The 27,351-nt window shown below is 39.0% G+C and overlaps 1 protein-coding gene across 1 annotated transcript; it reads left to right on the top strand.

The window, feature by feature from the left end:
• LOC121511443 (ATP-binding cassette sub-family C member 12-like) lies at positions 1-27,351 on the top strand. Its single transcript, XM_041790136.1, has 30 exons — positions 1-62; positions 1,485-1,536; positions 2,568-2,707; positions 2,835-2,982; positions 3,143-3,379; positions 3,715-3,888; positions 7,131-7,278; positions 7,835-7,983; positions 8,280-8,387; positions 8,557-8,763; positions 9,460-9,531; positions 10,183-10,307; positions 10,376-10,448; positions 12,441-12,644; positions 12,754-12,882; positions 15,251-15,317; positions 15,912-15,962; positions 16,561-16,647; positions 16,972-17,075; positions 19,186-19,368; positions 20,472-20,698; positions 21,917-22,054; positions 23,277-23,466; positions 23,637-23,726; positions 25,437-25,626; positions 26,306-26,465; positions 26,548-26,626; positions 26,744-26,857; positions 27,009-27,173; positions 27,259-27,351. Exons 1-30 carry the CDS (start codon positions 1-3, stop codon positions 27,349-27,351), a joined length of 3,966 nt encoding a protein of 1,321 aa, XP_041646070.1.

Below are 27,351 nucleotides of genomic sequence, written 5' to 3'. Positions count from 1 at the left end.
ATGATGAGAAGGGGGCTGGCTCAGGCCATGGAGGAGGTTTGTGAGGGTGCAGCCTCAGGCAGGTGAGCTAACTGACATGTTTGTTGTTTGGTGAGTTTCCGGGTAATAGAAGCTGGTGGATCCAGTTCACTTCCAGTTTAAATTATCTTCTCCTCATGTGATGTGTGGAAAAGTTAAAGCCAGAGAGAAGAGTCCAGGTGGAGCTGAACCTCAGGTAAGTCCATGTAGCCTACCTAACCTCACATTTTAAAAAAACACCCTCTGAGCAGTGTGTGCAGTTTTTTGTGTTTGTCTTAAGTACTCTAAAAAAGCTATTTTGTTAAGAATACATTGAAGTAATGAAGACAAGCTCTGAACATCAAGCTTTCTTGTCTTTTTTCCTGGTTTTAATGAAGACATGCTCTATTATCAGACTACTCTGTCCTCTGCTGGAGATTGCTGGGAGAGTGAGGAATACCTGCAGACATATAGGGCTTTGAAAAGCTGCGTTTTTTTCCCTCTAAATTGGCAGTTTCGCTTGAATCTTTTTTATTGTTTTTTTTTTTTTTTTTTTTTTTGGTGATGGACCTGTAATCAAATTTATCTCTGAGGTACAGGGTTGGAAAGTAACGTTTTTGCTCACCTGCCACAGTGGCTGGTGGATTAAAAAGTCTACCACTCACTTTTTTTACCAGCTACTTTTTTTTAACAGTCAATATAATGTTATGAGATATGACACAATAATCAAGTCCTATAATATTCAAGTAAAAAAACAAGCAATTAAGTTAAATGTTTAACGGCATTTTCCTCCATTTTGACTGTCAGACTTCTAGAAGTATTTTTTCATGTATGATTCCTGCAGTCTCACACCGGAATTCAGGCCTTGTTTAGCAATCTTGGTCTTGATATGAGTTGAACATTGGTTTAGAAAAATCTTAAATGTATTTCAATACAGAAAGCATGCATCTAAGTTGAGCCTAAAATAGTTAAAGCATGATCTTTGTTGTCTTCATTTTAACTGAAAGTGGTTTGCTTTTTTTGGCAGTATATTGTGATGCTCTGATTGTGAAAATCATGGCTGATGCCAACACTGATGTTTGAAAGAACAATTTGGCTGTGACCGATGCAGCAATGTTTTTTTCATTAACTGTTATTTGTTTAATATTTGTGATGGTTAACTTTCTCATCTAGGCCAGGGACCAAAATTAACTATTTTGTTGAAAAACTGTATAATTCTTGCCTTTTTTTTCCACTTTAGAGGGGACAAATCCAACCATAAGTAGACCGGTCCGTGTATTAGGATCTGATAAGGTAGTGGTGCAGAAAAATTAATCATACTCTTTTTGTCCGTATCTTTTGAAGACAGACTCTAATAAAGTTGTCTTTAGATGTAGTTTAGTTAGTTTTACACTGTGAGTCTACCTCTATCCATAAAAAGTAGTTTCAGGGCTCTTACCGAGAGGATCACGTCAACAGCCTCATTCACAGCCTGCTTGTGGGAGTAGAGAACAGGAGAATCTTCAAAGTTTCAGATATTTTTCAGCTAATTTAAACCACATCAGAGATGCAGCATGCTGCAAACTCAGCTGATCTGGACAGACAGCGGGAGGGTGCAAACAGCAAAAACTTGTCAGACCGCTGCCCACCATTGCTTTTATCATACCTTAGCATTTTTCTCTCACAGCAGCATGCACTTCAGATTTGTATATTTTCCATGTTTGACAAACATTGGCAACCAGTATGTGCAAGTGTAAATTTTTTTATTTTGCCAATGGGTCATTGAGGGTTTGCAAGGCAACCACCGACTAATGCCGTATATGAAAAGTACTAGCTTAGTTAACAAGCAGCTAACTAGCTTAAAGGCTATTTCCTTTGAATCAGTTGCAGATGATGATTGTAAAAATAGTTTACATATTTTTAAATGTTGCTCTAGTTTTATCACTTTGTGATTTGAGTCATGCCATTCTGCAGAAATACGTTCATAAATCTCATTTGAAAGTCTGACCACAGACTGACCTGTGATCTGTTCTGCCACAGCAGGATGGACTGTAAAGGAGGCCGGGCAGCCGACTGGGGGAAACCTCAAACCCCTCCCACCACCCCATCCAGTCAATCAGAGACAGAGAAGAGGTAAGGTAAAAGGTCTATTGAAATAGTACATTTAGTTTTAAAGATGTCCTAAGTGTCTGAGTGTCAGCCAAATAGAGGCTTTTTATCCAAGTGATGTTAGAGAGTGTTTATGTGCATGCCAGAGTATTAAATGAAATACTTAGGAGCTAAAAGTCCAACAGGATCACTGTAGAGAAAAGTAATATTAAATAGTTAACAGACTTTAGCTTGCATTGTGCATTTCTAGTCATCTGACTACTTAAAGCACTTTTCCACTGCAGGTCTCACCTACCCATTCATACCCTTTCACACCATTCACTCCTCATTCACACACTGATGACAGAAGCTGGCCATCATAGAGCTTTACAAATTGGTCTGGGCTGTAAATGGTCCAAGTCAGAGTTCGAGATTGTGTGAGCTTGAACTCTAGTAAATAAGACCCTAAACTCTGTGTCTGTTGTATGGTTTTTAGGTTAAACCCTCTAGGTGAAGCCAGCTTCCTGTCCCTCAGCACCATGTCTTGGATGACTCCTGTGATGTGGTCCATGTCCAGAAAACAGCTGGACTTCAGCTCGCTCCGTCTGTCTCCTCTGGATGGAGCTGACGCCAACGGACAGCGGTCAGACCACACTGTATAGGATGATAACCATCATTCAAGTTTATTTATACAGAGCTTTAGTAAAAAGACTTCATAGATTAATCTTTGAAGTGTCTTGTGTTTTGATGCTTTGTTCATGTGTTTGAAGGCTGCGGACCCTGTGGGAGGAGGAAGTGTGTGCCATCGGCCCACAGAGAGCGTCTCTGACTCGAGTGCTGCTCCGTTTTCAGAGAGACAGACTTCTGCTGGTCCTCAGCATCAACGTCCTCTTCATGCTGTCTGTATTTGTCGGCTCAGTGAGTCTCACTTTCTTTTTACAGTACTACCTTCTTCATCTACTAAAGACAAACTACCAGGACATAAATATAGAAAAGAAAAGTCAACCTGGAGGCGGAATGGGAAAACAAAGTGATCTCTCCCTGTACCTCATTATGTTCCCACTGTATCTCCTGTTAGGGCGTCCTGGTCTTTGAGATCCTCAGCCACATCATCCACATAGAATCAGCCTCATTCTGGGGGGGCATGGCTCTGTGTTTTGGTCTGGTTTCTGTGGAGCTCTTCAGGGTTTGCTGTCTTACTCTGAGCTGGTCCATCAACCTGAGAACAGGAATCAGAATGAAAACAGGTTTCTGCATGCTGGGCTTCAACAAGATCCTCTCTCTGCGGACGTACAGCAGAGTGTCTGTGCTGCAGGTGAGCAGGAAAAAGACAGGTAAAGAAAGAAATAGTTTGTTATTCAATACATTTTCTCCTCTCCCCCAGAGTTCACATGTTGAGAGTTCAAAGCACCAATTCCAAAAACATTGGGGCGCTGTGTAAAATGTACATTAGTAGGAGATTTTACAAAGACAAAATCAAAGTTGCTTGTAATCAACAAAATGCTTCTGATAGATTCCTTCAAGTGAACTGTCGACCTCATACTGTGTGGTTACTTTATCTTGCTTGTTGTTTTAAAGCTCCGGAAAGCCTACTGTCTTGTGTTGCTTTGACGTGCTTCTATGATGACACTCTGCCTCTCTGTGTGTCAGATGATGAATGCTTTAACTAGCGACAGTAACAAGGTGTTCAGTGCCGTCCTGCTGGGCCCTCTGGTGCTGCCCTTCCCCATTCTGCTCATCATCTGTTCTGTGTACACCTGCTACATCCTCAACTACACCGCTCTCATCGGCTTCTTCATCTTCATCATCTTCATCATTCTGCAGGTGTGTGAACACACAAAAATAACACCTACAGAGGAGAAAATAAAGATAGATTCTGAGGGAGTAGAGTAAATGCATGCTTAACTTAGCCGTAAGGCCTGTGAGCATGTGCAGACAACATGCTTGGCCCTTTCCTGTTCCTCTACACTGATCTACACGTCTGATTTGGCTCAAATTTTCATCTAGAGTTTTCCTCTTGAAACTCTTGAAATACATTATGTTTTACATAGTAAATCATGCAATGTATATAATATAAAACCATAAAGGACAAAGTGTTACAGAAAACATCTTGTTCATAACCACAGCAGAGCATTTCGACTACTTTAGCTCTTGGTCCAGCAGAGGGAGCCATTAACATTCACTATCAGAGGCTGAGGTCACTAATCTTTCCAAGAGACCAGCTGAGAAAAACATGCTACAATAAAAAACATGAATATGAATATTTAAAAGAGATCAAACTTTAGGATCATTTTAGTAAGACTTGGATAGTCCTTTTTTCCTCTTATTTATTTAGTTAGATCTAGAAATTGTGAATTCAATGTTTTTGGACCTTCAGTCTTGATTTTTATAAACTACTTAAAACCCAGTTTGAAATGTTTGAATAGAACTTAAAGTAACTGAGGGTTTTTAAATGATAATGTAGCCAATGCCTTTTTATGTGATTATACTGTTAACTTTTTTATTTATTGGTTATTTATTTAACGTAACCCTTCAAGGTAATTATGCATAAGTTTATTACAAACCTAGGCCTTTTCTTTCATTTTTAATTCCTGCATTTATTTACATAATAATTTTTATATCCAGGGTAAAACTTGTCAGTGAAAACTGAAAACTGAAATGAGCTTTGGCAACTGTTATCTAAAGATCTTGTATTATTTAACAGCATCTGTACATGAGAAGTACAAGGAATATATCATGGGCTTCAGTCCTCCAGGTTAGAAGGAAGCTACGACAAGGAAGCTAATTACTAAATAACCAAACTAAAGTTAGAAACTGTCATCTAGTCATGGACTCAATTAACCTTGCAAACCAGATGGATTCGCCAGTTGCAGTGTTTCTTACTAGCAAATTTATCTTGCAAAGCTCCCATCTGAACAGTTTGGGCCAGGTTAGAAAGTGACAGGACCAATCAGCATTGAGGGGCAGTGCTTTTAGGCACGGTGGAGTCGTGACATATGCAAGCAGCAAGAAGAGGCCGGTGCAGATATGGCGGAAGAGCTTAGCATGGATGCTGCTAAAGCATAAGTTTTATCAGAACTTGATGACATTTCTTTGTTACAAGAACAAAGAACAACAGTGAGTTGTTTTCTTTTCAGAAATGACAAAAGTTGTGTACTGACATGTGCACAGTGGCCATGGTTCGCGTTATGCAGTTCTCTGTGGAGTTTACTCCTTTAGTAGCAGTAGGGGCAAGTGTTTTGTTGCTCCGATTGGCCCATAAAGATGTGACAGAACGTTCATCCAATCAAACTTTTTTGTGAAACAAATCCATCTGGCGTGTCAGGTTAGGACTTAGTACTAGGGGACTAAGTACCTTGAGGAGGAAAAGAAGGATGTTGTTCAAGGACAGGTAATAATTAAACTAACTGGACTTAGCAAACTGGTCTGACTAAGGTTTCTGAACAAATACGCTTTCTGAACTGTTCCAGTGTTGGTTCCATCATGTCTGTGATGTTGAAGAGGTGGTGAACACTTTAACTTTTTTTTTTTCAGCTGTATACTGAGGTATTTGACTGAACTACGATAAAACACTTCAATGCTGGTGTTATTTCTTACATTTGCACCAAACTGATAAAAAAAAATCATCATTTAAAGGCTTTAAATGAGCTCAAATGGACATCTGCTTTGAAAAATCTTTTCTGAAAGTCATTGCTTATGTGAGGTAGAATCTTACGGTCGGTAGATTTCTACATTAAAACTTGATAAAAAAGGTAGAACGTTACCGCCTCTAACTGACGTTCCCATTCGGAGACCACTCCCATCCTCTCCTGCACTGCTTTGGCTCCGAGAGCTCCGGCTTTAGTAACGCCGGTGCTGGAGCCAACGGCCCAAACAGGTAGTGCTTAGGACCACCACGGTCCACCACCAATCGACAGCCTGCTTCAGGGGACTCTGGAGGGGAAAAATCCTCCATCTTATTAGATCACTCTGAGGCAGCAGTGCTGCAGGACTCTGTGTCACTTTCTGGCCAAGAATTTATTAGTGTTGATGCAGAATAAACTCATTTATAGGTCTTTATGAACAATGTCATAACTGCTTGTTAATGCATTAGTAAAGCAAGTACAGTTGGGTTAAGGGTCACTAATGCATTCTTAATGTATAAAAAAAACATTATGGTAAAGATGCACTGATTGTCAAAAAAAAAAAAAAGTCAATATCAATGTTTAAATAACAATTTTACCAACTGGCCAAATTGATGCCAATATTTTTAATCTCCTATACCAATGTTAAACCAACACATCCCTCCTTAGCTTAATTTAAAATTACATACACAAATTCACAATGCTTTATAAGTTAAATACTCACTAATACTTTACCAATGCTTTCCTCGTGGTGAAAGTGTGTTGTCATGATAAATAATAAAGGTAAAGATTTTAAACAAGTATTATGTATCATCATGAAAACTCCCTATATTAATTTTCAACCCATCTGTAGTCTCTGCTTTTCTCTGAGGAAAAAAGAAGATTATGGTACAACTGTTGAAACAAGAGCTGATGCTGGAATAAACTCAAGCTAGTTTTAAACTTAAACTAAGTAGTCAAAAATAAAATGGAAAAAAATTCATCATTCTTATTTTGGATTAAATATATATATATATATATATATATATACATACATATATATATTATATTTCTGATCAAGATAAATATAACTAATTTAATGTATGTTTTTATGACAAATTTAAATGTTACAATAATTTTTACCTAATTGTGAGGAATGTACTCAGTTTTTGTTTTTAAATAAAGGACGTTTGACATCTGCCAATCGGGGTTTAGTCAAGGACGGATGGGATTAAATTGATATACACATCATCCCTCTCCTATTCAGATATGACAACAGTAATACACAGAATTGATCATTTCTTTTGTATTATTATTATTTTTTTGTATTTTTGAATTTCTGTCTCTTTTTGCATTTATAATAGAATGTCAAATGAATTTAAAGTGTTTTGCCAGCTGTAACTGGGCAAAACAAGCCATTATCATATAAAAAAAATGTTTTGTTTTTTTCTCTTTGTGTCTTAGTTGGTGTTTGCCAGGCTCGTGAATCACTTCCAGCAGAGAGCGGTGATCATCACAGGCAGCCGAGTTCGTGCTGTGAAAGAGCTCCTCATCTACATCAAACTCATCAAGATGTACGTGTGGGAGCAGGCCTTCAGCAGCAAGATAACAGGTAGATATGAATAAGGTGGCAAAACAGGCACAGAGAGGCATGGTCTAACAATGCTTTCAAACATATTAAGAAATCCCGAATACTTTCTGAAATTGTCTGGGTGAGCAGAACATATGAGTGCAAACAGGACATTTTTGGACCCTGACTTTATCAAGATTTTCTCTACCAGCCCTCTTATGAAATTTTCATCCAAAAGTCAACCCCCACCCTGTAATCCTCTCCTTGTTGCTCCTTGTGGCGTCATGTCTTTGTCTAGTGGTTTAGCTCTGTAGTTTATATTCCATAAGAGATGCTCCACACATCATACACTCACCCAACAGCTGAAGCACTGGCTAGACACTCTTTGCACATTCTTGCTTTTAATATTTTTTTAAAGAAACTTTTTCTCTGTTTTGTTAAATGATGTTTTTCCTTGTTTATTGTCATTACTTTTGAACCTGATACTGACAACACAGACTGTTTTTCTGCACACAATTACAGCCCTCTGAAATGAAGACAGATGACTGTACAGCAAAGAAACAACTAAGTCACAGCAGAATTTGTTTGTCTGTGTCAGAAACTAGGACCTCAGAGAGGAAGATGTTGGAGAAAGCCGCTTTCATCCAGAACCTCAGTGTGACCATCAGTCCTCTCGCTCCTATCATTGCTGTCATGTGTACTTTTGTAGTTCACACCTGGCTGGGTTTACCAATCAACGTCTGCACAGTGAGTACAACAACAACAAAACTACTTCAACAGCAGCAGGATCGGTATTATAACACAGAGCGGTAGCAGATGCATATTGCATAAAAAAGTATATTTAAATATTTAAAGAAGGAACACAGTAGTATTAAGTAACCATAACATGACACATTCAGATACATATTTAGACTTTCACGAGCACATGTTTAAGGTCAGTCTTAACAGTTTTAACCTCTCAGTCTTACTAAAAGCAGGCCCAGGATGATGTTCAAGCACCACCTGCAGCAGCAGCAGTGTAAAGGTTTCTGTTTCCTCACCAGGCTTATCCTGTCCTCACAATCTTCAACTGCATGAGATTTATTCTGGCTATGTTTCCCGTTGCCAACAAGCTCCTGGCTGAAGCTGCAGTGTCTGTGAAACGCCTCAAGGTAAATGACACATTTACTCACGATTGCTTTTCCAACAGGAAGCCAAATAAACTCTTCAGTGAAGACATTTAACTCCCTGTCTTTTGAATGAAGATTATGATCGTCTTCGTTACAGCTTCGTACAGCTGTGTATATGTACACATGTATGCACTGTTTATTTTTGTTGCAGAAATTATTGCTGATCCAGAATCCAGAGCAGTACGTCCTCCAGAAAACAGACGACAGGTCTGCAGCTGTCATCATGGAAAAGGCCACACTGTCCTGGACCAAACCTCTCCCACCCGCAGCCTCAGAGGACAGGGATGACCTGGTGTCCAAAACAAGACACACCGATGTGCTGCCCACCCTGAGGAACATCTCTTTCACCCTCACAAAGGTCAGACTGATGAAATTAGAGGCCTCTGTACTCAGTCGATCAATTAAACACCGTAAGCCAGTTACATTTCTGAAGCCTAAACTGTTGGATTTATCTGATAACAGCTAAAATAAATGGTTTACAGGTGTTTTAACAGATGACTCACTTGTTTTATGTCCATGATGAAAAGAAGCATGCTGTGGCATTAAACAAGGTTGGAGATGCAGCTGAAAACATGATAGCCAGCAGGGTTAGGGTTAGTCAGTGACAGAGATGCTATTTCTGACAGATTCTTCATTCTTCGTTGTTATTTTGTTTATTTGATCACACCTCAGAGTTCAGTATGCTATCACATGTTTGGGGGGAGAAGGGGATTGTAGTTCCTATGTATTAAAATGCATATTAATGTGTTCTTTTTTATTTGTAATAATGCTTATTAATAGTTGTGCCACATAGGGCTAAAAATACTCACCCACTTGGAGACATTTTTTTTAAACCAAATAGTGGAAGGAAAAGCATGTTAGAAAAAAGTGAAATTTCAACCATGCAGTCCTCCTCTTAGAATAGGTTGTGTCCAGAATTTTAAAATTATGCTTTACAAAATGTGTTGCTTTAATAGCATATGGAGTTGCCTATTTTAAGCAAATGTAAAAAGCTGTATACACAGGTAACTGAGGAATATCAGAATAGCAAACTGTCTGTGTGTTGCTCCTGCAGGGTAGACTGCTGGGTGTGTGTGGGAATGTTGGAAGCGGGAAAACATCACTGATCTGCAGTCTGTTAGATCAGGTAAGTCCGTCTGCATGCTGATCAACTCATGTAAGGAATGTTTAACTAGAAGATGTAGCCTCTATATCCAAAATTCTTCTAATGGAGTGAACCCACTAATAACAAAAAGAGACTGTAATGTATAAGACAAATATTAAAACATGTCTCTGTACTTAACAAAATCAAAGTCTCTGAGAAACTGCAGGCTGTCTACAAAACAATATTTATATAGTGATATGAAACATAGTGTTGGAGTAAGCTCTAAAGGGATGGTTAAGTTTTTTAACAATCCTCCAAACTGACTAGAGTTATTACAAAATTTGCTCAAAAAGGGGTGAGGCTTAGCCATCCTAGCTAACACTAGTTGTTCTGTTTGCCAGGAAGTTGAGGCCTACTTCCCCCCATGTCTGACAGTTGTTGGGTGTCAAATCTCTGCTTAATAAACCAGCTGATGGTACTGAGACTACATCATGGTATAATAGTCCTTGTGCCCATTTCAAGGTTTCAGAAAGAGGGTTCACAAACCACTACAAGGAACCACAATGGCTAATCTTTGCCTGTCTCTTGAAGGACTCTTAAAAGTGTTAAAAGTTTAAGCATAACTCTAGTAAAGTGTTCTTGGTTGTACAGATGATCAGCTAAATATCTCTGTTGTTTTTCCATGTGGTTCAGATGCACCTACAGCAGGGATCAGTCTCAGTGGATGGATCCATAGCGTATGTCTCCCAGCAGGCCTGGATTTTCTACGGGACAGTGCAGGACAATATCCTGATGGGGGAGCCTTTGAACTGGTCCAGGTAAACAAACTGTCCTGCTGATTAAAGCTGTCAGCTGATGTAGAGAGTGACATGTGGATCTTCTGCAGGTACAACAGAGTCATCAGCTGCTGCAGTCTGGAGAAGGACCTCAGCCTCCTGCCTCATGGGGATCAGACCATGGTGAGAAATTACACTCTTTGATGGAGGCGAGGACAGAGGAGCAGCTCTTTACCCCGGCAGGTCTTCTTGAGGAAGCATGGGGGTGTGCTCATCCAGTCTACATGTTTTGTGGATCTAAAAAAGGCTGATGGTTATTTGGTGTACTGGGGGTGTTGCTACAGCCAACTTGTCCCTGCCCCAGCGGTTCTCCTTTTCAGTCAGTCTGTGATTTTCACAGAAAAGATCTCAAAGTAGAGCCAGGGGATGAGGGTTTCTAGTTTCCTAACCTCAGATTTGCACCTCTGCTTTTTGCTGAGGCCTTCATCAGGCTTTGAGGTAATTTGCTGATTGTGAAGCAGCTTGGATGCATCTCCAAGTCCAAGGCAGTGGTTTTTGCCCCAAGTGAAAGAGTTCAAGTATCTCAGGATCTTGATCATGAATGTGGGTCGAATGGGCCGTAAGATTGACTGTCAGATTGGTGCAGCATCAGCTGCATTCCAGGTCTTGGACCAAATTGTCATGGTGAAAAGGGAGCTGAGCTTGAAGGTTAAGCTTTCAATATACCAGTCAATCTTAGCTCCAACCCTTAGCCATTGTCATGGGTTCAGTGACCATTTTAGGACATCCTGAGACCTCAGATGAAAAGGCATCAGGTCTCAGGAAAACCTTTGTCACGTGTCAGACTTCAGATGAAAGGTCTCAGGAAAAAAGTGTGACAAAAAAGGCTTCAAGTCTTCGCAAAAAATGCCGTCAGACTTCAGACTAAAAGGTCTGAGGAAAATAAGGGTCAGATCTAAGGAAAACCTCTTGTGAAGTGTCAGACTTCAGAGGAAAAGGTTTCAGGGCTCTGAAAAAAAGTCAGACTCTAAATGAAAAAAGGCTTCAGAATTCAGACGAAAACATCTCAGGGAAAGGTCTCAGGGAGTAGGCCCTCAAGTATCAGGGAAAGAAGTAAGGTTTAGAGAAACAGGCATCAGGTCTCAAGAGAAAAAGCCTGGGACTTTTTTTTCCTGGACCTAAAACCTTCTGAGTCCTGATGCTCTTTTTCTAGAGACCTTTTTATCTGAAGTCTTACACATGACAGAGGTTTTCCTGAGGCCTGATGTTTTTTTTCAATCCGAGATCTGACACCTGTCTCTGAGACCTGAGGGTGTTTTAAATGGACTTCACACATGGGCTTTTGGTAGAGACCAGAAGAATAAGACTGCAGATACAAATGGACGAAATGAGACTGGAGGGTGGCTGGGCTCATTTTAGGGATTAAGTGTGTGGAGCTTGGTAATCCAGGGGGTGTTGAGAGAAGAGCCTCTTATTTAGGCATCTGATCAGGATACTTCCTAACCACCTCCCTGTTGAGGTCTTCCAGACATGTCCAGCTGTGAGGAGACCCAGAGCAGACGCAGTAATTACTGGAGGTTTGTACAGCCCATCTGGGCTGGGAACACAGCAGAATCCTGGAAGAGGAGCAGGAAGACACCACTCAGTAGAGGGATGTCTTGCTGTGATGTTTTTTTTTCAAAGGCTCTGCCCTTTCCCAAACGCTGTCTGTGAGTGGTTTTCCAGATGGATGTGTGAAACAAATTCATCTGGCGTGCCAAGTTAGCTTCCAACGTGACCAAGATAAATAAGAGAGAGAAAATTGATGGATAGTAGATGGATATGTTATACCCTTAAAAATACATTTATATTGAATTTGTGTGAATCTGTGTGTTTGGCAAGAAAACCCTAGCCATACAAATTCTGCAGTTATCTTCATTTATGAAACTGATGATAAAAGCTCTTGATTCTGGTCTTTAAAGTGTCCATAGAGAAAAAAAGAAAAAAAATTTCATCACAAATCTTACAAACAGACCAATATGCCTAATTTTGTTCTGCAAACATTTTCATACCAGAAAAATTAAGTTAAATGGTAGGAAACCTTCATTAATATCCAATAACTCAAACTCTAATCCGTCTTCGCTGGTGACTGATCTTCATCATCGATACAGTGTCTGGTGTCTGTGTTTGTCACAGTTAGGTGAACATGGCCTGAACCTTTCAGAAGGACAGAAACAGAGGATCAGTCTGGCCCGAGCCATCTACTCAAACAAAGACCTGTACCTGCTGGACGACCCGCTGTCTGCTGTTGATGCTCACGTAGGGAAACATGTCTTTGAGGAGTGCATCAGGAAGCAGCTGGAGGGGAAATCCATCATATTAGTAACTCATCAGCTCCAGGTTTGTATTTTACCACTTTTCTCCAGACCTGGTTGTCTCCGCTGGTTCTAACCTCATGTTTGTCTGCCTGAGCTGTTTGTAAAGTAGTGAATTCCTCTGTGTCTGTCAGTACATGGAGTTCTGTGATGAGGCCCTGGTTCTGAAGGATGGGATGGTCCTGGAAACAGGAAGTCACCAGGATCTGATGAAGGCAGAGGGACACTATGCTGAGCTCATCAACAAACACCTGAAAGAGCAGGTAACTATTCAAACTGCTGCTTATCAATTACTCGTGGACAGCTACAACTGGATATTTGATGTCAAATAAAGTTGAGAATGTATAATTACTCCTGCTTTATGGACATTAATTCTAGATGAGCATAAGAGATAATGCTTCACGATTTAGGTTAAAGGAGTTCAAGTGAGTCAGAGTCTTGTTCATGAGTGAGGGTAGAATGAGCCATGAAATGGACAGGCGGATCAGCATTTTTGCAGACGCTGTACCTTACTGTTGAGGTTAAGAGGGAGCTGAGCCTGATGTGTGTTCCAGCCTTCACCTATGGTTATGAATTCTGGGTATTGACCGAATGAGATTGTGAGTTTGAGCGTTCAAAATGAGATTCCTCAGGGATGTGTCTGGGTTCAGCCTCCTACAGATTGCATTTTGAACAATCTTATAAGCTTCTGGCGTGCAATCTCATACAACATCAAGTTTCATGTGTGCAGACTGTACAATGACAGCTACCACTTAATGCTGCTGAATTGTAGGTACGCTGTACACCAATATATTTGCCAAATCAGTGTGCATCATCCATCTATGCCGCCAATGCCATGGTAAATAATGAAGCAAAGCAACAGCAATGCCGTTGTAATTGCTTAGCAATACATCTGAGATCAAGGTTTTCCTCCTTGTTGGATTCCCACAAATTTCTGCTTTTTGGCATTGTCTCCATTCTAATGCTAACTTGTTTGTTTGTCAGCACCAGTGTCATGTTTATTGTCCCATCATTTCATATTCCTATTGGTTGGTTAGTCTATGTAGATCATAGCAGCAGTCACATTGATAGATGGTCATCCTAAATTTCTGACACTGTCAGAATTTTATCCCAGGCTAAATTCATTTTAGAGTCACGACCAAAGATATCGCCACAATCAGTCATCTTCTATCCAGGACAGCCCAAAATCACACGGTGTATACCAGGCTTTACGAGAAAGGGTGAGGAGTTCAGATGACCGGAGGGATCTCAGAGTAGAGCCGCTGCTCCTTCACATAGGCAGGAGCCAGTTGAGTTTTTTCGGGATTTCTACTGGTCGCCACACACGTCCAACTGGCAGGATACCCTCGGACAGATCTAGAACTTACTAAGGGAATTACATAACCAATCTGGCCACCTTGGAATTCCTCAGGAGGGACTGGGAAACTGCTGGGAGGAGGGAAGTTAATTTACTTCCCCCGTTGGGACTGTCCCAACCTTGGATAAGTAGAAGAAGATGGATGAAAGCATGGCTGACTATTAATGGAGTTTAAAGAACAAAATTGCCAACATTTAAAAAAAAAAGACAGACTAAATAGAAACAGGGTATTAGACACAAGTGAGACATAATCACAGTGGAGGGAATCTCAAAGAAGTAACACCAGACAAGAAACTCTGGTGGCAAGAAGACAGAACAGGGAACATTAAACCCAACATAGGAATACTATGAACAAACATACATAAGGGACACTGAGCAGGAAAAATGAGACTAAACTAGGGGATTTAGGAACGCTGAAACACAAGGTGGGTAAAAATGACAATTCAGGAAACACAACGATCTCAAATAAGGAACACTATAAGCAACACAATGACTCAGAAACACCAGACAAAAGTATAGCAGTGATACCTGTATGCTAGTGACCATCAAGATGATCGAAATCAGAAAATGTGCAGAGGAAAATATGTTGTAGTATTTAGGATATTTTGTTTGAAAAAACCCCCGTAGACTCTAAAATACTGGCTTAATGTTTGATCCATCTTACAGAAATCCATCTTTCAGTCATCAGTAGTAAATATAATGCATGATAAACACATTCATTTGTCTGTTCTTGATTAAAGTGTGTTTAAAAGTGTTTAATTTTTCTGCCAGAAACTCACAACAATAAACCACTTTCCTTCCCATTTTCCAACCAATCACAACACAGCATTTTAGCTTCAAACCCCATGATGGTCAACAGGCCAGCCCCAGATATGTGTAGCCAAAATAGCTCAACTGCCCCCTAGTGGCAGTTGCAGTTTAGGCAACTGGGACTGATCTCACTGCCAAATGCAAAAGATTATTTTTATTTTTGAAGAACAATCAATAATGATAAAAAAAAATATGTTAGTGAAACAGTTTTTTGTCAAGTCCAGGTGAAGTCCTTTCAAGAAAAAAGCTGGCCCTTGTACAAATGTAGTTGATGACCCTCCAGCATGCAGACATATGCATGAAAATATGATGAGGACTGTTGTGATCTCTTCTCACATAGTCATTCATTCACTCATATGTTAAAGAAGACTTGAAACTTCCTAAAATTTTCATGTTTTTTTTTTTTTTTTTTCAAAATTGCATTTCATGTTATTTACTTACTGTCCTGTGTTTTGCTGTTTCAGCCTCACAGAGAAGAGAAGAAAAATGTGGAGCTGAATAAATACATTAATGGAGAAATGATCAATCCAGGTACAGTTTACTTTTAGAGTTTGAATTAAAGGAATAAAACAGAGCAGGAGGAATGGCTAACTCATTATCATTAAGCTTTAACAAGCATTTTTAGCTGCTTATTAAGATGTGTTGTATCTTTGTACAACTAACGTATTTGTTACCTAAATTTTCAGCTGGATTTTTAATTCTATAACTTTTTAATAAAAGAATCATCAGACTTTCTTGATAACTGCATTATTTATGCTTCAGTTATTGACAGATATTCCTGCTTTTTATAAAGTAATGGCTGAAAACATTTTGAAAAACATTGCTTGAGACAACAGGAAAATAATTTGATAAAATAATGTGAACTTTTAGCCTAAGTTATTATAATTACAATTTTTTGTAATAATTATGACAGTATCCAGCCTATTTAATGCAAGAGTTTCATGTTTTTAAAAGATGAATTTTTATGAGAAATAAAATTCCAAATCCTTGTGTGTTTACAGGTCAGCAGTAGGATTTTAATGTTCTTTGTTAATTTGATTTAAGGAAACTAAAGACCCATAAATACATTGGTTTTGATGTTTAAAGAACTCTTCAAGAGATAATTGAACATCTGTTCTCTTGCAGCTTTTCACATCTCAGCTGAGAGCACAGGCACATCCTCAGCTTACTGCACATGTAAGTCTATGTATGCAGACATGATGTACACTGATAGACTCAGTAGATGAATAAAAGGCCACCAGTGTCTTTACACCAGCCAGAGTGATCAGTGAAGGTTTAAGAGGAGACAATGAAGGTAGTATGTACACACACACACACACCACCCTCCTCTCAAATAAAGGCTTAAAACCCTCTGAAAGTAAAATGTTGAAATGCATTCTAACACATTTGATTCTTTTACACTGAAACAAAACAGAAAACTGAAATATGCTCCAGTCCTGCAGTAAACTTAAATCCACTCACTGAATTGTGACAAAAATTGCAGGCAAACATTTTCGTAATGTGATGCATTTTAAACATGTCATTTTTGATGCGTTCCTTTTTTTGTGTATGTCTTTTATTTAAAAAAAAAAAAAAAAGATTACATATTCTTTATCAGTTAAAGTCCTTTTTATTGGTTGATTATCAGAATAAGAGACATGGTATCATTTTGTAAACATGTGCTGTCTGAAAATGATAATGTCACAGAAAACCCTCACTGATGACGGTAACTTGGTGGGAGTGAATTCTTTCAAAGTGATTGTGGATCAGTAACAGATTTCTGTTCTCTGTGAAGCTGCTGATCAGCTGATGGATCAGAAGAGCAGCAGGAAAACTTCAGTCACCTGGAGAACTTTTCAACAATACTGCCAAGCAGCTGGAGGTAGAAACAAAGACACAGTTTACAATTAAAGGAATAAATGTGGTTTATTAAAGTTACACTTGTACTCTAATTGATTGTATTTGTCACTTAATATTAATTCAAGATCTCAAGCTTATTACATTTTATATTTGGAGTATTTATCCACCCAAAGGCAACAAAAGAATGAAAGGAAGAAATGAAAATTGAGCTAAATCTTTTTTTTTTCTCTTGTTAGAAATATTGATACACAAAAGAAACATTAAAGAACATCTAAGCCTCTTTTATCTTTGAACCAAAGTCCCAGCCTCATTAAAGTTGCTGTTTTATGCTCCCCTCTTCTTACAGGATACTGTGTGAGCCTCTTCATCCTCCTCATCTTCATCCTGTTGATGACTAATACAGCCATGTGTTACTGGTGGCTCAGCATCTGGCTACGGCATGGACACGGGGTGAGACACGTGCTCTTAATTTTGATAATGTGTTAACTTCTTAAAAAGTAGGGTTAAACATAATAAGAAATCACATTTAATGACTCTTTTTTTTTTCTCTTGGTCACCTGTTTAACTGCCACTCTGGGGCTGAAAGACCTTCACAGGCTGCAAGCCAGTGGAGAGTTGAAATGTAAAGACAGCTGAGCGCGATCTTAAACACTCACACATTTTCAGGTCAGGTGTTAGGAGAAGATTATGGAGTTGACTGGAGTGATTTTAAATTATTTCAGAATAAGGGAGTGTCAGAACTTTGCCGTTTCATGACTGATCCCATCCTGGTGAATGTATGACTAGTCCAAAGTTCCTTTTCAGATAGATATGCTGTGTAATTAGACTGAGTCTATTTTTTTCTGTTTGTTGACAGAAGCTTCTGTCGCTGTTTATTTTGCTTTTAAGGGAAAAATATTGAGAAATGTTTGATTAAAGCTACAAAAGCATCAAAAAGTTACAGAATCAATGCACTTCGTTGAATAAAGTACAGTATTAGCAACTACCTGGAAAAAGTGAGTGGGTGAAGTCATCTGAAATGTGCTGATATGCACTTTTATTAAAATGAAAAAACAAATAAATAAATAAAAGACTGACAGAAAACAACTGAGCTAATTCACTGCTGTCTTCATAACATTTTCCTTAAATTTGTTCTGAAAGTTTCTATGTGGTATTCAGGACATGTTTTAATTAGCTGAATTGTTCACAGCTGTGTTCTTTAGTTAATGAATGCCAGGTGCTCGTTAAGCTCCTAATTAACATAGAGAAACACCTGTTTTATGCCCTTATAAGGACATGGAAGTGCAAAGACAGAAGGCACACAGAAGAATGATATCAATAACATAACAATTAAAGAAATCATTAAAACATGTAACAGTTCGTAAGCAGACCTACTCCAAATGGCACGAAAGGGGAAGATTTTATTATATTTTTAACATCAGTATTGGATATTATATTTTTAATTTTCTTTTTTTTTCTTGATTAAAACAAACATTAGTTCTAAAATCAGATGCTTTAAATTGGTGAAACATCATCATTTGAACGATTGTAATGCCTCTGTGTTATGAAGGTTTTTGTAATAGTTTTAGATAAGTAAAAAAATAATTATGATTATAAAAATTACTAAATTAACATCTAAATTACATTAACATTTTTTTTAAATTGATAAATGCAATCCTATTTTACTGTCATTCTTAATCTAGCACATTTGAGTGCTGATGATTGCTTAGATTTTGTTCTTAGCTAAGAAAAAATCTGATATAAATATACATTTAATTATAATATAATATAAAAATGGAAATATAATAATAATTTATGTATAATATTATTATATGATATACAATTAATAATAAATTTAATCATAATAATAATAATAAATATAACTAAATATATGAATATAAGAACCTTCTTAAAAATGCACAAGAGGGTTTTAAGAACACGTTTCTTTTAAGATGCTGGTGAATGAGGCTCATTGTCCCTATTCATAACGTTCAGTTTGTTTAGCTGTTAAGTTTTCTTTAAGTGTTTTTATTTTGGTTGGTCCACTAGAAGACTGTACAAAATCCTACACATATTCAGCAGTAATTTTCCTGAACTATCATAAGCTAACATGCTGGTTTTGTTAATTGAAGTGGTCAAAGTAAGATATTTGTTTTGAAGTCTTGGGGTTAAAGTACATAAAGGTATTAGAAAAATAAGTCCTCAAATTCCTAAAAGCTTTATTAAAGCTCAGTAATAAACAGTCTCTGCTTTGTTTTCCCCATTTCTACCAACATAAAACATGAAAGTTTCAAATTAAAGTTGTCAAAATTACAACACCTACCACAGTTTCTTACCGTGTCTTTAAACGTTCTCTTTCTTATCAAATAATAATATTCATAAACTTACTGTACAAACTTCTGTACAGAAGGAAACATAACTTTACCTGTGATTTTTAGTTATTAAAAACAGGAAATTCACCAATATTCTGTGCCTTGATATTGTTTGAATTGTGGTGAGTTTTAAAGTGATATCAAAGTTTAAATTCTGATGTCAGAACAGCTCTGTTTTTGTAAACCTGTCTGATTGTTTGATTCCTCAGACGGCCAACGTTTCGTCCGCAGATGACGGGAACCTCTCTCTGAACCCCGACCTCCCCTTCTATCAGCTGTGGTTTGGCGTGATGATCGCCATCCTGCTGACTGTCTGCATGATCAAATGTTTCTGCTACATCAAGGTCACATTACACGCCTCCACCACGCTGCACAACAGGTTACTGAGGAAGGTAAGACTCAGTCTCTTTGAACTGACCAGTGAGAGCCTCCGCATTAGCTGTATCAAATACATTTTTAGTTTAAGTCATTGTTCAGATACAGATAAAATATCTCAATAGTCAGAAAATCAGAAAATACTTTCCTCATATGATGTGTTTCATGTTTATCTTCTGAAATTAAAACTAGATACTTGTGTTTAATGAAAGGATAAGCACGGCTAAGAGATGCATGATTCAGTTATGCCCCCCATGCACCATAACCCATCACATGGCCCTTAGCCCAAACAGCATCACCACCTTCAACAGACCCAGGCTCTACTCATGCAAGATCTATGCACTGGCAGTGCTGATATTACTTTACTACATGGCCCCTCATGGACCACTTCACACAACTTAATGGACTTGGGCACCAAGGGCTGTCAAATGCAAACCTCCCTTCACCGGTGTTTCATCCTGTTTGTTCTATGACACCTTGGGGAGGCCTGTCAGTGAACTCCAGGACCTTAAAGCCACCCCCCGCCATGCTAGCTCCCACCACCCACCACACCAGCACAAACATGTTCTTTATCTTACCTTTCCCATCATGGTGCAAACAGCATCACCCTCCACAGACCCACACTCAGTACATTCAAGCCCAAGGTAGTGTTAATGTCGTTACCACGCACCATGGAAACTAGAAACAGACACCCACCCAGTCCTAAACCAGACATCCTGTCTAGTTCAGCTGTAAGTATATTTTAACATAGGCATATATTGGAATTGATTAGCATTTGGAACTAGCCTCTAGTGGCCAGTAGAGGAAGTGCATTTTTTTGGCTCTTCAGCATCAACTCTGTGTTGAAGAGCAGGCAGTTGTAGCTTGTTAATAACTTTTTTTTTTTTTTTTTAACAACTAAAACATGTTTTTGCTAACATGCATCTATTTGAGTTATGTTTTGGTACTGTTAAAATGGGAAATTGTTTTGTACTATGTTTTAGTTTCCTCAAGGATTCAGAAACGCAGTATGAGTGAAAGTTGTAACTCTGAGACTGTAGAAACCATCGTCTTTATTGTTAGACTGCAAACAGATGTCATTAATCAATCATCTCATCTGATTGGTTCTTGTTCTGTTCAGGTCATAGCGAGTCCCATGAGTTTCTTTGACATGACTCCGACCGGCAGCATCCTCAGCTGTTTCTCCAGGTGTCAGGAAGAGATCGACTCTTTAATGCCTCACCATCTCAACGTCCTGCTCTCCTTGTGTCTGATCACACTCTGCATCTGTGTCATCAACTCCCTCATCTTCCCTGTCATGTTGCTGCCAGTGTTCATCCTGGTGACAGTCCTGAGTTTCCTCCTCTGGTGGGTCAGCGCTCATCTATTTCTACAGTAATCATTCTCATATGTTAAGGGTACATCAAGTACACCAGAGAGACAAAAAAACAGACTACGGCTGGTAATCTGAACTGCCACCATCCAGAGTTTCTATCGGCCAGTATTTACCAGTCTTTGACTGGTTTCACTTTAATTCAACTGAACGACTTTATTAATCCCTCAAGGGTCAATTGGTTTGGAGCAGCTTGTACATAAAAACATAGATAAAGCACAGAGAAAAGACCGCAACAATATGTGTAAGCTAAAATACAGAACAAGACCTTAAAACAAATGCTGGTATAAATTTGACTGACAAATGATAAAATAAACTAATGAAGAATGATGAAAGAATGTCTACTGAAAGGATTAAAGGATATTTGAGGGAAAAAGACAATAGACTGTTAGAGATACAAAGACATTAAACCTAAGGAGCATATATTATATTGACATTATATCATCTTTTTGTATTATTTTTGTATAATTGTTTTCTTTTTTCATTATATTGTATTATTCCATCCATCCATCCACCGCTTATCCTGCTGGGGGCCTATCCCAGCTGTCACTGGGCAAGAGGCGGGGTACACCCTGGACTGGTCGCCAGCCAGTCACAGGGCTGACATGTAGAGAAAACAACCAGGCATGCTCACATTCACACCTACAGCCAATTTAGAGTTACCAATTAACCTAATGAGCATGTTTTTGGTGGTGGGAGGAAGCCGGAGAATTGGAGAGAAACCACGGGGAGAACATGCAAACTCTGCACAGAAAGGCCCTGGCTGGGAGGCAAACGAGGCGCTGCCATATTTTAATTATAGTACCATACTATAATGATATTAGGCAAACTGGATGCGTGTTTTTGGTCTCTACAACTATCAACGTTCCTGTAGGCTGAAAACTCAAATATCATACTGTTAGCTAGCAGGATTACAAAGAAAGTGAAAAAAAGAGAGTACTATAAGACCTACAGAGCTGCACAGAAACTGTTTATATGTGGACTTAGCTGAACACAATGAAAATCAGTTTAAGCATGTTTCCACTTAAGGTGAAAGTTCACATATATACCAGTGTCATTTGTACATCATATTGTACGTTAACTTATTTAAAGCTTTACCAGGGTGTTGATTAAAGTTAGTCTTTAATGATTTGTGCCCTGATTTTTGTTTAAAAGTTATTTATTTTTATAGTAAACACTACATCTGTCTGCAGGATGTTCCGGGGAAACATCATTCAGTTAAAGAAGATGGAGAGCATCAGTCACTCCCCCTGCATCTCTCTGAGCTCCTCCATCGCTCTGGGCCTGAGCACCATCCAGACCTACAACAAGACGCACAACTTCACTGAGCGGTAAGAGAGCACTGATGAAGATCGCCTCTAAATGAAAACAGGATAAATCCATAGTTGATAAACATCCCAGTTTAATGTACACACTTTTTAACGTATTACTCAGTTGTGGGCAACTGGTGACCTGGGAGCCACGTGCTGCCCTCCTCTTCCTCACCCTTCTCAAGTTAACTTCAAATATCAGAGTTAGAGTTTTTGTAACGATGTGCTTGTCCTCCTTGTTCAGTCTCGTTTTGTTCTGAATGAGGTACAAACTTCCCTTTTTTTGTTTAATCAATTTAAATTTGAAAATCTCCAGAAATGTTGGCTACATTTGCTCATTCAGTGGTAAGTCCTGAGACTAGACCAGATGAGGGTCACTCTAAATTATACATCATGCCAGTGTTAATTTTGGCAGGTATTTTTGATTTTAGTTTTAGTTTTAGTCTTTAAATGAAATGCATTTTAGTTTTTGTCACATTTGAGTCATTTCTACCCTTTTTTAGTTTTAGTCTAGTTTAAGTGGACGAAAACTCAAAACATTTTAGTCTAGCTTTAGTCCATAAAAAGTCCTCTCACATTTTAGTCTTTACTTTCAGTCCAAGCATTTATTTCCTTGCTTAAATCTGGTACCAAATCATGTAAGTGTGTTCTCTGCACTCTGCCAAACCCCTGCTTTCTACAGCTGAGAGGTAGAATAGCTACTGCTGCATTGTTTTTGACAGATTTACCCACAGTGGAGAAATATCACAGATTTTGAATGTCCGGTGAAAACTACATTACATTTTAGTCTATTCTTTAGTCATCTTGATGAAAACTAAACATAGTTTTTGTTAGTTTTAGTCATCACAGATCTATTTCTGTTAGTCTTAGTCTAGTTTTTGTCATGAAAAAAGGCTGTTGAATGTTTTTAGTCTTAGTTTTAGTCGACAAAATTAGCAATGCATGATGCTAACGTTGTCTCTGGAAAATTTTATTCGATACAGTAATGACTTTTTAAAAAAGGATATGTGAGACCACAGGACATCACCTTTTTTTGCTTATTTAAACTTTTATTGTTTACCTGAAATTTAACATCTTGGATATGTGAACATTAATTATTGAGTTTTTTTCATGCTGCCTTGATAACTCTAGCAGGAAGCCAATCTTTTGCTTTGGTAGTTTCACTCTTAAACTTTGTCAAACTTTAGACTTTATAACAACGATGATCCACCAGAGATAACCAGCTCATCCTGATTGTTTTTAGGTTTAAAAAGCTGTTGGACAACACTTCTAACCACATCTTGCTGTTCCTCTATGGGATAAGATGGCTCGCCTTCCTGGCGGACTCTTTGTGTGCCGTTATGACTCTGCCGGTCGCTCTGCTCGTTGTTTTTGTCTCCAACGACGTTAGCAGCCCGGCTGTTAAAGCACTAGCTTTGTGCTTCATCATACAGGTGAAACTCACGCCTCCTACAACACACACGCACTGAAGTACAATAAAAACTCTTTAGGACCAGGATTAACAACAACCTTCATGCAAATTTCTCTGCAGAGAAAGTGAGTGACTTATTTTTTTTTTGGAAAATCAATGAAGTTGACTGTGACTGTGATTTTTTTTTAATAGCTGACGAGTAATTCTCAGAGGATGATCCAGTCTCTGCTGGAGGTGGAGATCAGGTTCATCTCTGTTGAACGGCAGCTCCACTACATTAAGGTTAGTCTTTGAATACATCTGTAATTATGTATTTCACAGTAAACACACAGTATAGACATGTTTTTATATGAAGCTACAGACATAGGGTGATGGCAAAGTATTTAAAAGTGACTTTAAGCTTTATTTTTGACCACTCTATAGTAGGGCTGTCACAGTATACTGGTATTGACGATAACCATGGTGTTAAAAAATAAAATTTCAATATCGTGTTAAAAATGTGCATATGATAATATCGTCTAAATGATCCAGTGCCACTCCAGCGCCATCACGAGCCCTGAACATTTTTAATAAGCCCGTCAATGTAACAGATCTTCAACTCCTGCTCTCCTCTAACCTCTGCGCCCCTCCCTACATCCTTTGTTTTTTAAGCCGTAGGTAGAATTATGTTCCTGATCATTGTTCGCGAGAGCCAAAGAGCGCAGCGCTCCGTCAGCTCTCTCTGAGAGTTCGTTTTTACTCTGTTTGCCCCTCTCTGTTCCTGTCCTTGTCCGTAAATTAAACGCTTTATGAAAGAGGCCAAATTTTATGGATAGAAGGAATTTCCCCTCAAATAACAGAATGTTGGCTCAGAATCTCTGTGTCAGTGTCTCTTCCTGTGCGTCATGACGCACATCAGAGCAGTGGAGACGCTGATACTGTCTGCAGTGCTATGAGGAACGTTAAAGCTTCTGTGCGCATTTAAAGAAATTAGACTGTGCCTTGTTTACTAACTTAAACAGTTTTAGTGCCCCTAATGTTAACTCAGAAGCCCTGAATCTTTACCTCTGGTGAAAGTGCGTTATCTCTGATAACGGATGAATGTAGAAAGAACTATCTTGGATTTTGATAACAGATTGACCCTGCTGATCACAACATGGAAATTTCATTCTTGTTGCCAAACTGAAAAAAACCAAATCAGATGTTTTTGTTTTTTACTTTGAAAAGCTTAAAAGCACATGCTACAGAATAAATAAAAACCTTACATTAATATTTCTGCATTTTTTAAGAAAAATGACCCTCCGCAATGACGCAACAGCTGCAGTACCTCCTTAGTCAGGTATTTTGAGAGTAATTCATCTGCCAAAAGAGGGAACACAACATAAATAAAGTTAAAGACAAATTTGATTAATTGCCCCATTATTATTTATATTTTTATCGATATCATGATAATATCGTTATCGTGACATTTTTTGCCCACAATAATCATGAAGTGAAAATCTGATATCGTGACAGCCCTACTCTATAGCCTATTAGTTGGGATTTTTTCACTTTTTTTTTTTTTTAATCTAGTCTAAAATTTGTCTTGACCTGTAACCAGTGGCCAGTGTTATTCTGTCATATCAGATCAGTTTAATGTGATCTGCTGATATAGCAAAGAGATTTTTTACTAGGAAGAGAACATCATCTGTAGGACAAACTTTGATCTGTTTTCATGCTCAAATTAAGAGAAAATTTGGCATTCTACAAGTCTTAACACCAATAGAAAGGATGGAAAACATGGGTAACAGTAACAGCGACTAATTTTTTAATCTGAACCTCAGTTTAATATTTGGGTCCGAGTTTCACAACCAGTGCATCTCTAGTTTTTCTCCATTCATGCAAAGCCCACACACTGGGAATCACTTAAGTGGATTTTGCATTTGTGAGTGTTTTCTTGTGTAACTTTGTGTCTTTGCTTGAAAACAAACAGTAGTAACAGTTCTATTGACTTGGATGCTGGTTTTGTTTCAGAGCTGTGAGTCTGAGGCCTCTGGACAGCTCTGTGTGGATCAGGTATCAGAGGACTGGCCTCAGCATGGAGCCATCACTTTCCTGGATTATAAAATGAGGTACAGGAAGAACTCACCTGTCATTCTCAACGATCTACAGCTTCACATCAGAGCTGGGGAGAAGCTCGGCATTGTGGGAAGAGCCGGGTCAGGTAAGAAAAACTTGCACTGCAAAATGAAATCTTATTTCAAGAAGCCAGAAGATCAGCCAGCTTTTGTCTCTGTTATCAGCAGTAATACTAACTCGTTTTTATAATGATACTGTCAAGTCTCCATCAATACTACGTTACTTCTCGTAACCATCCAAATGAGAGGACACCCAACAATAGAGCAGATTATGCTTTAAGTTTGTGGCTTCCTGTGGTTGGCAGTTTGCTACCACTACCATCTGTTGATTTTGTTAGATATGTAACATGGCTCATGTATTCTGTTATTGAAAGATGGCCTAAGGATTTTAGATGTTTCATTGCTGAACTTGAGGCTTCAAAACAGACATTTATTAACTAATGGTTGAAGTATAGTTGGACTTTTAATTCTTTAGGATGGTTTGTCCATCCATCCATCCATCCATCCATCCATCCATCTTCTTCTGCTTACCTGGGTGGGCGTGGTGGCAGCAGGTTAAGCAAGTCAACCCAGACATCCCTCTCCCCAGCAACACTTTCCAACTCCTCCTGGGGGATCCCGAGGCGTTCTCAGACCAGACAGGATATATAATCCCTGCAGTGCATTCTGAGTCTTCCCTGAAGTCTCCTCCCTGAAGTCGATGGCTAAAAACTTTGAGGGATTAAATAAGAAGAAGTTCTTCATTTTGGTCCTTTGTGTTTCCAGGTAAATCTTCTCTGGCGATGGCTCTGTTCAGGCTGGTTGAACCGACTTCAGGAAGCATCCTGATAGACGGAGTGGACATAACGTCAGTCCACCTGTCTGACCTGCGCACAAAACTGTCCATCATCCCTCAGGACCCTGTGCTGTTCACAGGGACTGTCAGGTAAACTTGTCCTTTTCTTGTTAATGTCCACTTCAGGTTACCATCCACATCCTGTCCTCTTCAAACTCTTCTGTGTTTGTAGGTACAACCTAGATCCTTACAGCAGACACAGTGATGAGGAGATCTGGTCAGCGCTGGAGAAGACTTACATGAAAGACACAGTAACTTTCCTTTAAGTTTTAAGACTCTCTTAAAGAGGGTCACTGTTACCGGGCATTAAAGATGCCTCAATCTGATTGGATGTTTTTCTTCTTCTTCTACTCTGCATATTTGGTCAGATTTGTGGTTTGGACAGGAAGTTGGAGGCAGAGCTGACGGACAATGGAGGACAGCTGTCTGTGGGACAGAGACAGCTGATGTGTTTGAGCAGAGCGCTGCTACGGGACTCTAAGGTCTGTCTGTCCAAGTCTCAGTTCAACCTTCTGACTGCCTCTCTATCTGCCTGACAGTCTTTGTGTCTACCTGTCTCACTGTGAGCGTCTCCTGACTGTCTGTCCATCCGTCTTACTCTCTGCCTGTTTAAATGTCCGTCTTCTTCATCAGATCGTCCTATTAGATGATGCGACGGCATCTGTTGATGCAGAGACGGATGCTCTGATCCAGGTCACCATCAGTGAGGCGTTCAAGGACTGCACTGTTCTCACCATCACTCACCGCATCAACAGAGTCCTACAGGCTGACCGCATCCTCGTTCTCGACAATGGAGAGGTAACTCACAGAGACCCTCATAAATAATTACTTAGAGCTCATGTACCATGTTTTCTGTGAGACCGAGAATATGTTTGTTCCTCAGGTGGTTGAGTTTGATCCTCCAGACGTGCTGAGACAAAAACCAGACTCTCTTTTCTCACATCTACTGAGTGCTGCTAACACCGGGTCATCCTGA

The sequence above is a fragment of the Cheilinus undulatus genome, linkage group 1 (assembly GCF_018320785.1).
Source record: "Cheilinus undulatus linkage group 1, ASM1832078v1, whole genome shotgun sequence".
In the NCBI taxonomy this organism is placed as follows: domain Eukaryota; kingdom Metazoa; phylum Chordata; class Actinopteri; order Labriformes; family Labridae; genus Cheilinus; species Cheilinus undulatus.
Note: the sequence above shows the minus strand (reverse complement) of the source record. Positions and strands in the feature narration are given on the sequence as shown.

Coding starts and splice junctions, on each gene's coding strand:
- LOC121511443 (XM_041790136.1), top strand. CDS start 1: ATGATGAGAAGGGGGCTGGCTCAGGCCATGGAGGAGGTTTGTGAGGGT. Junction 12,883..15,250: donor ACAAACACCTGAAAGAGCAG/GTAACTATTCAA, acceptor TTGCTGTTTCAG/CCTCACAGAGAAGAGAAGAA. Junction 20,699..21,916: donor GTCCTGAGTTTCCTCCTCTG/GTGGGTCAGCGC, acceptor ATCTGTCTGCAG/GATGTTCCGGGGAAACATCA.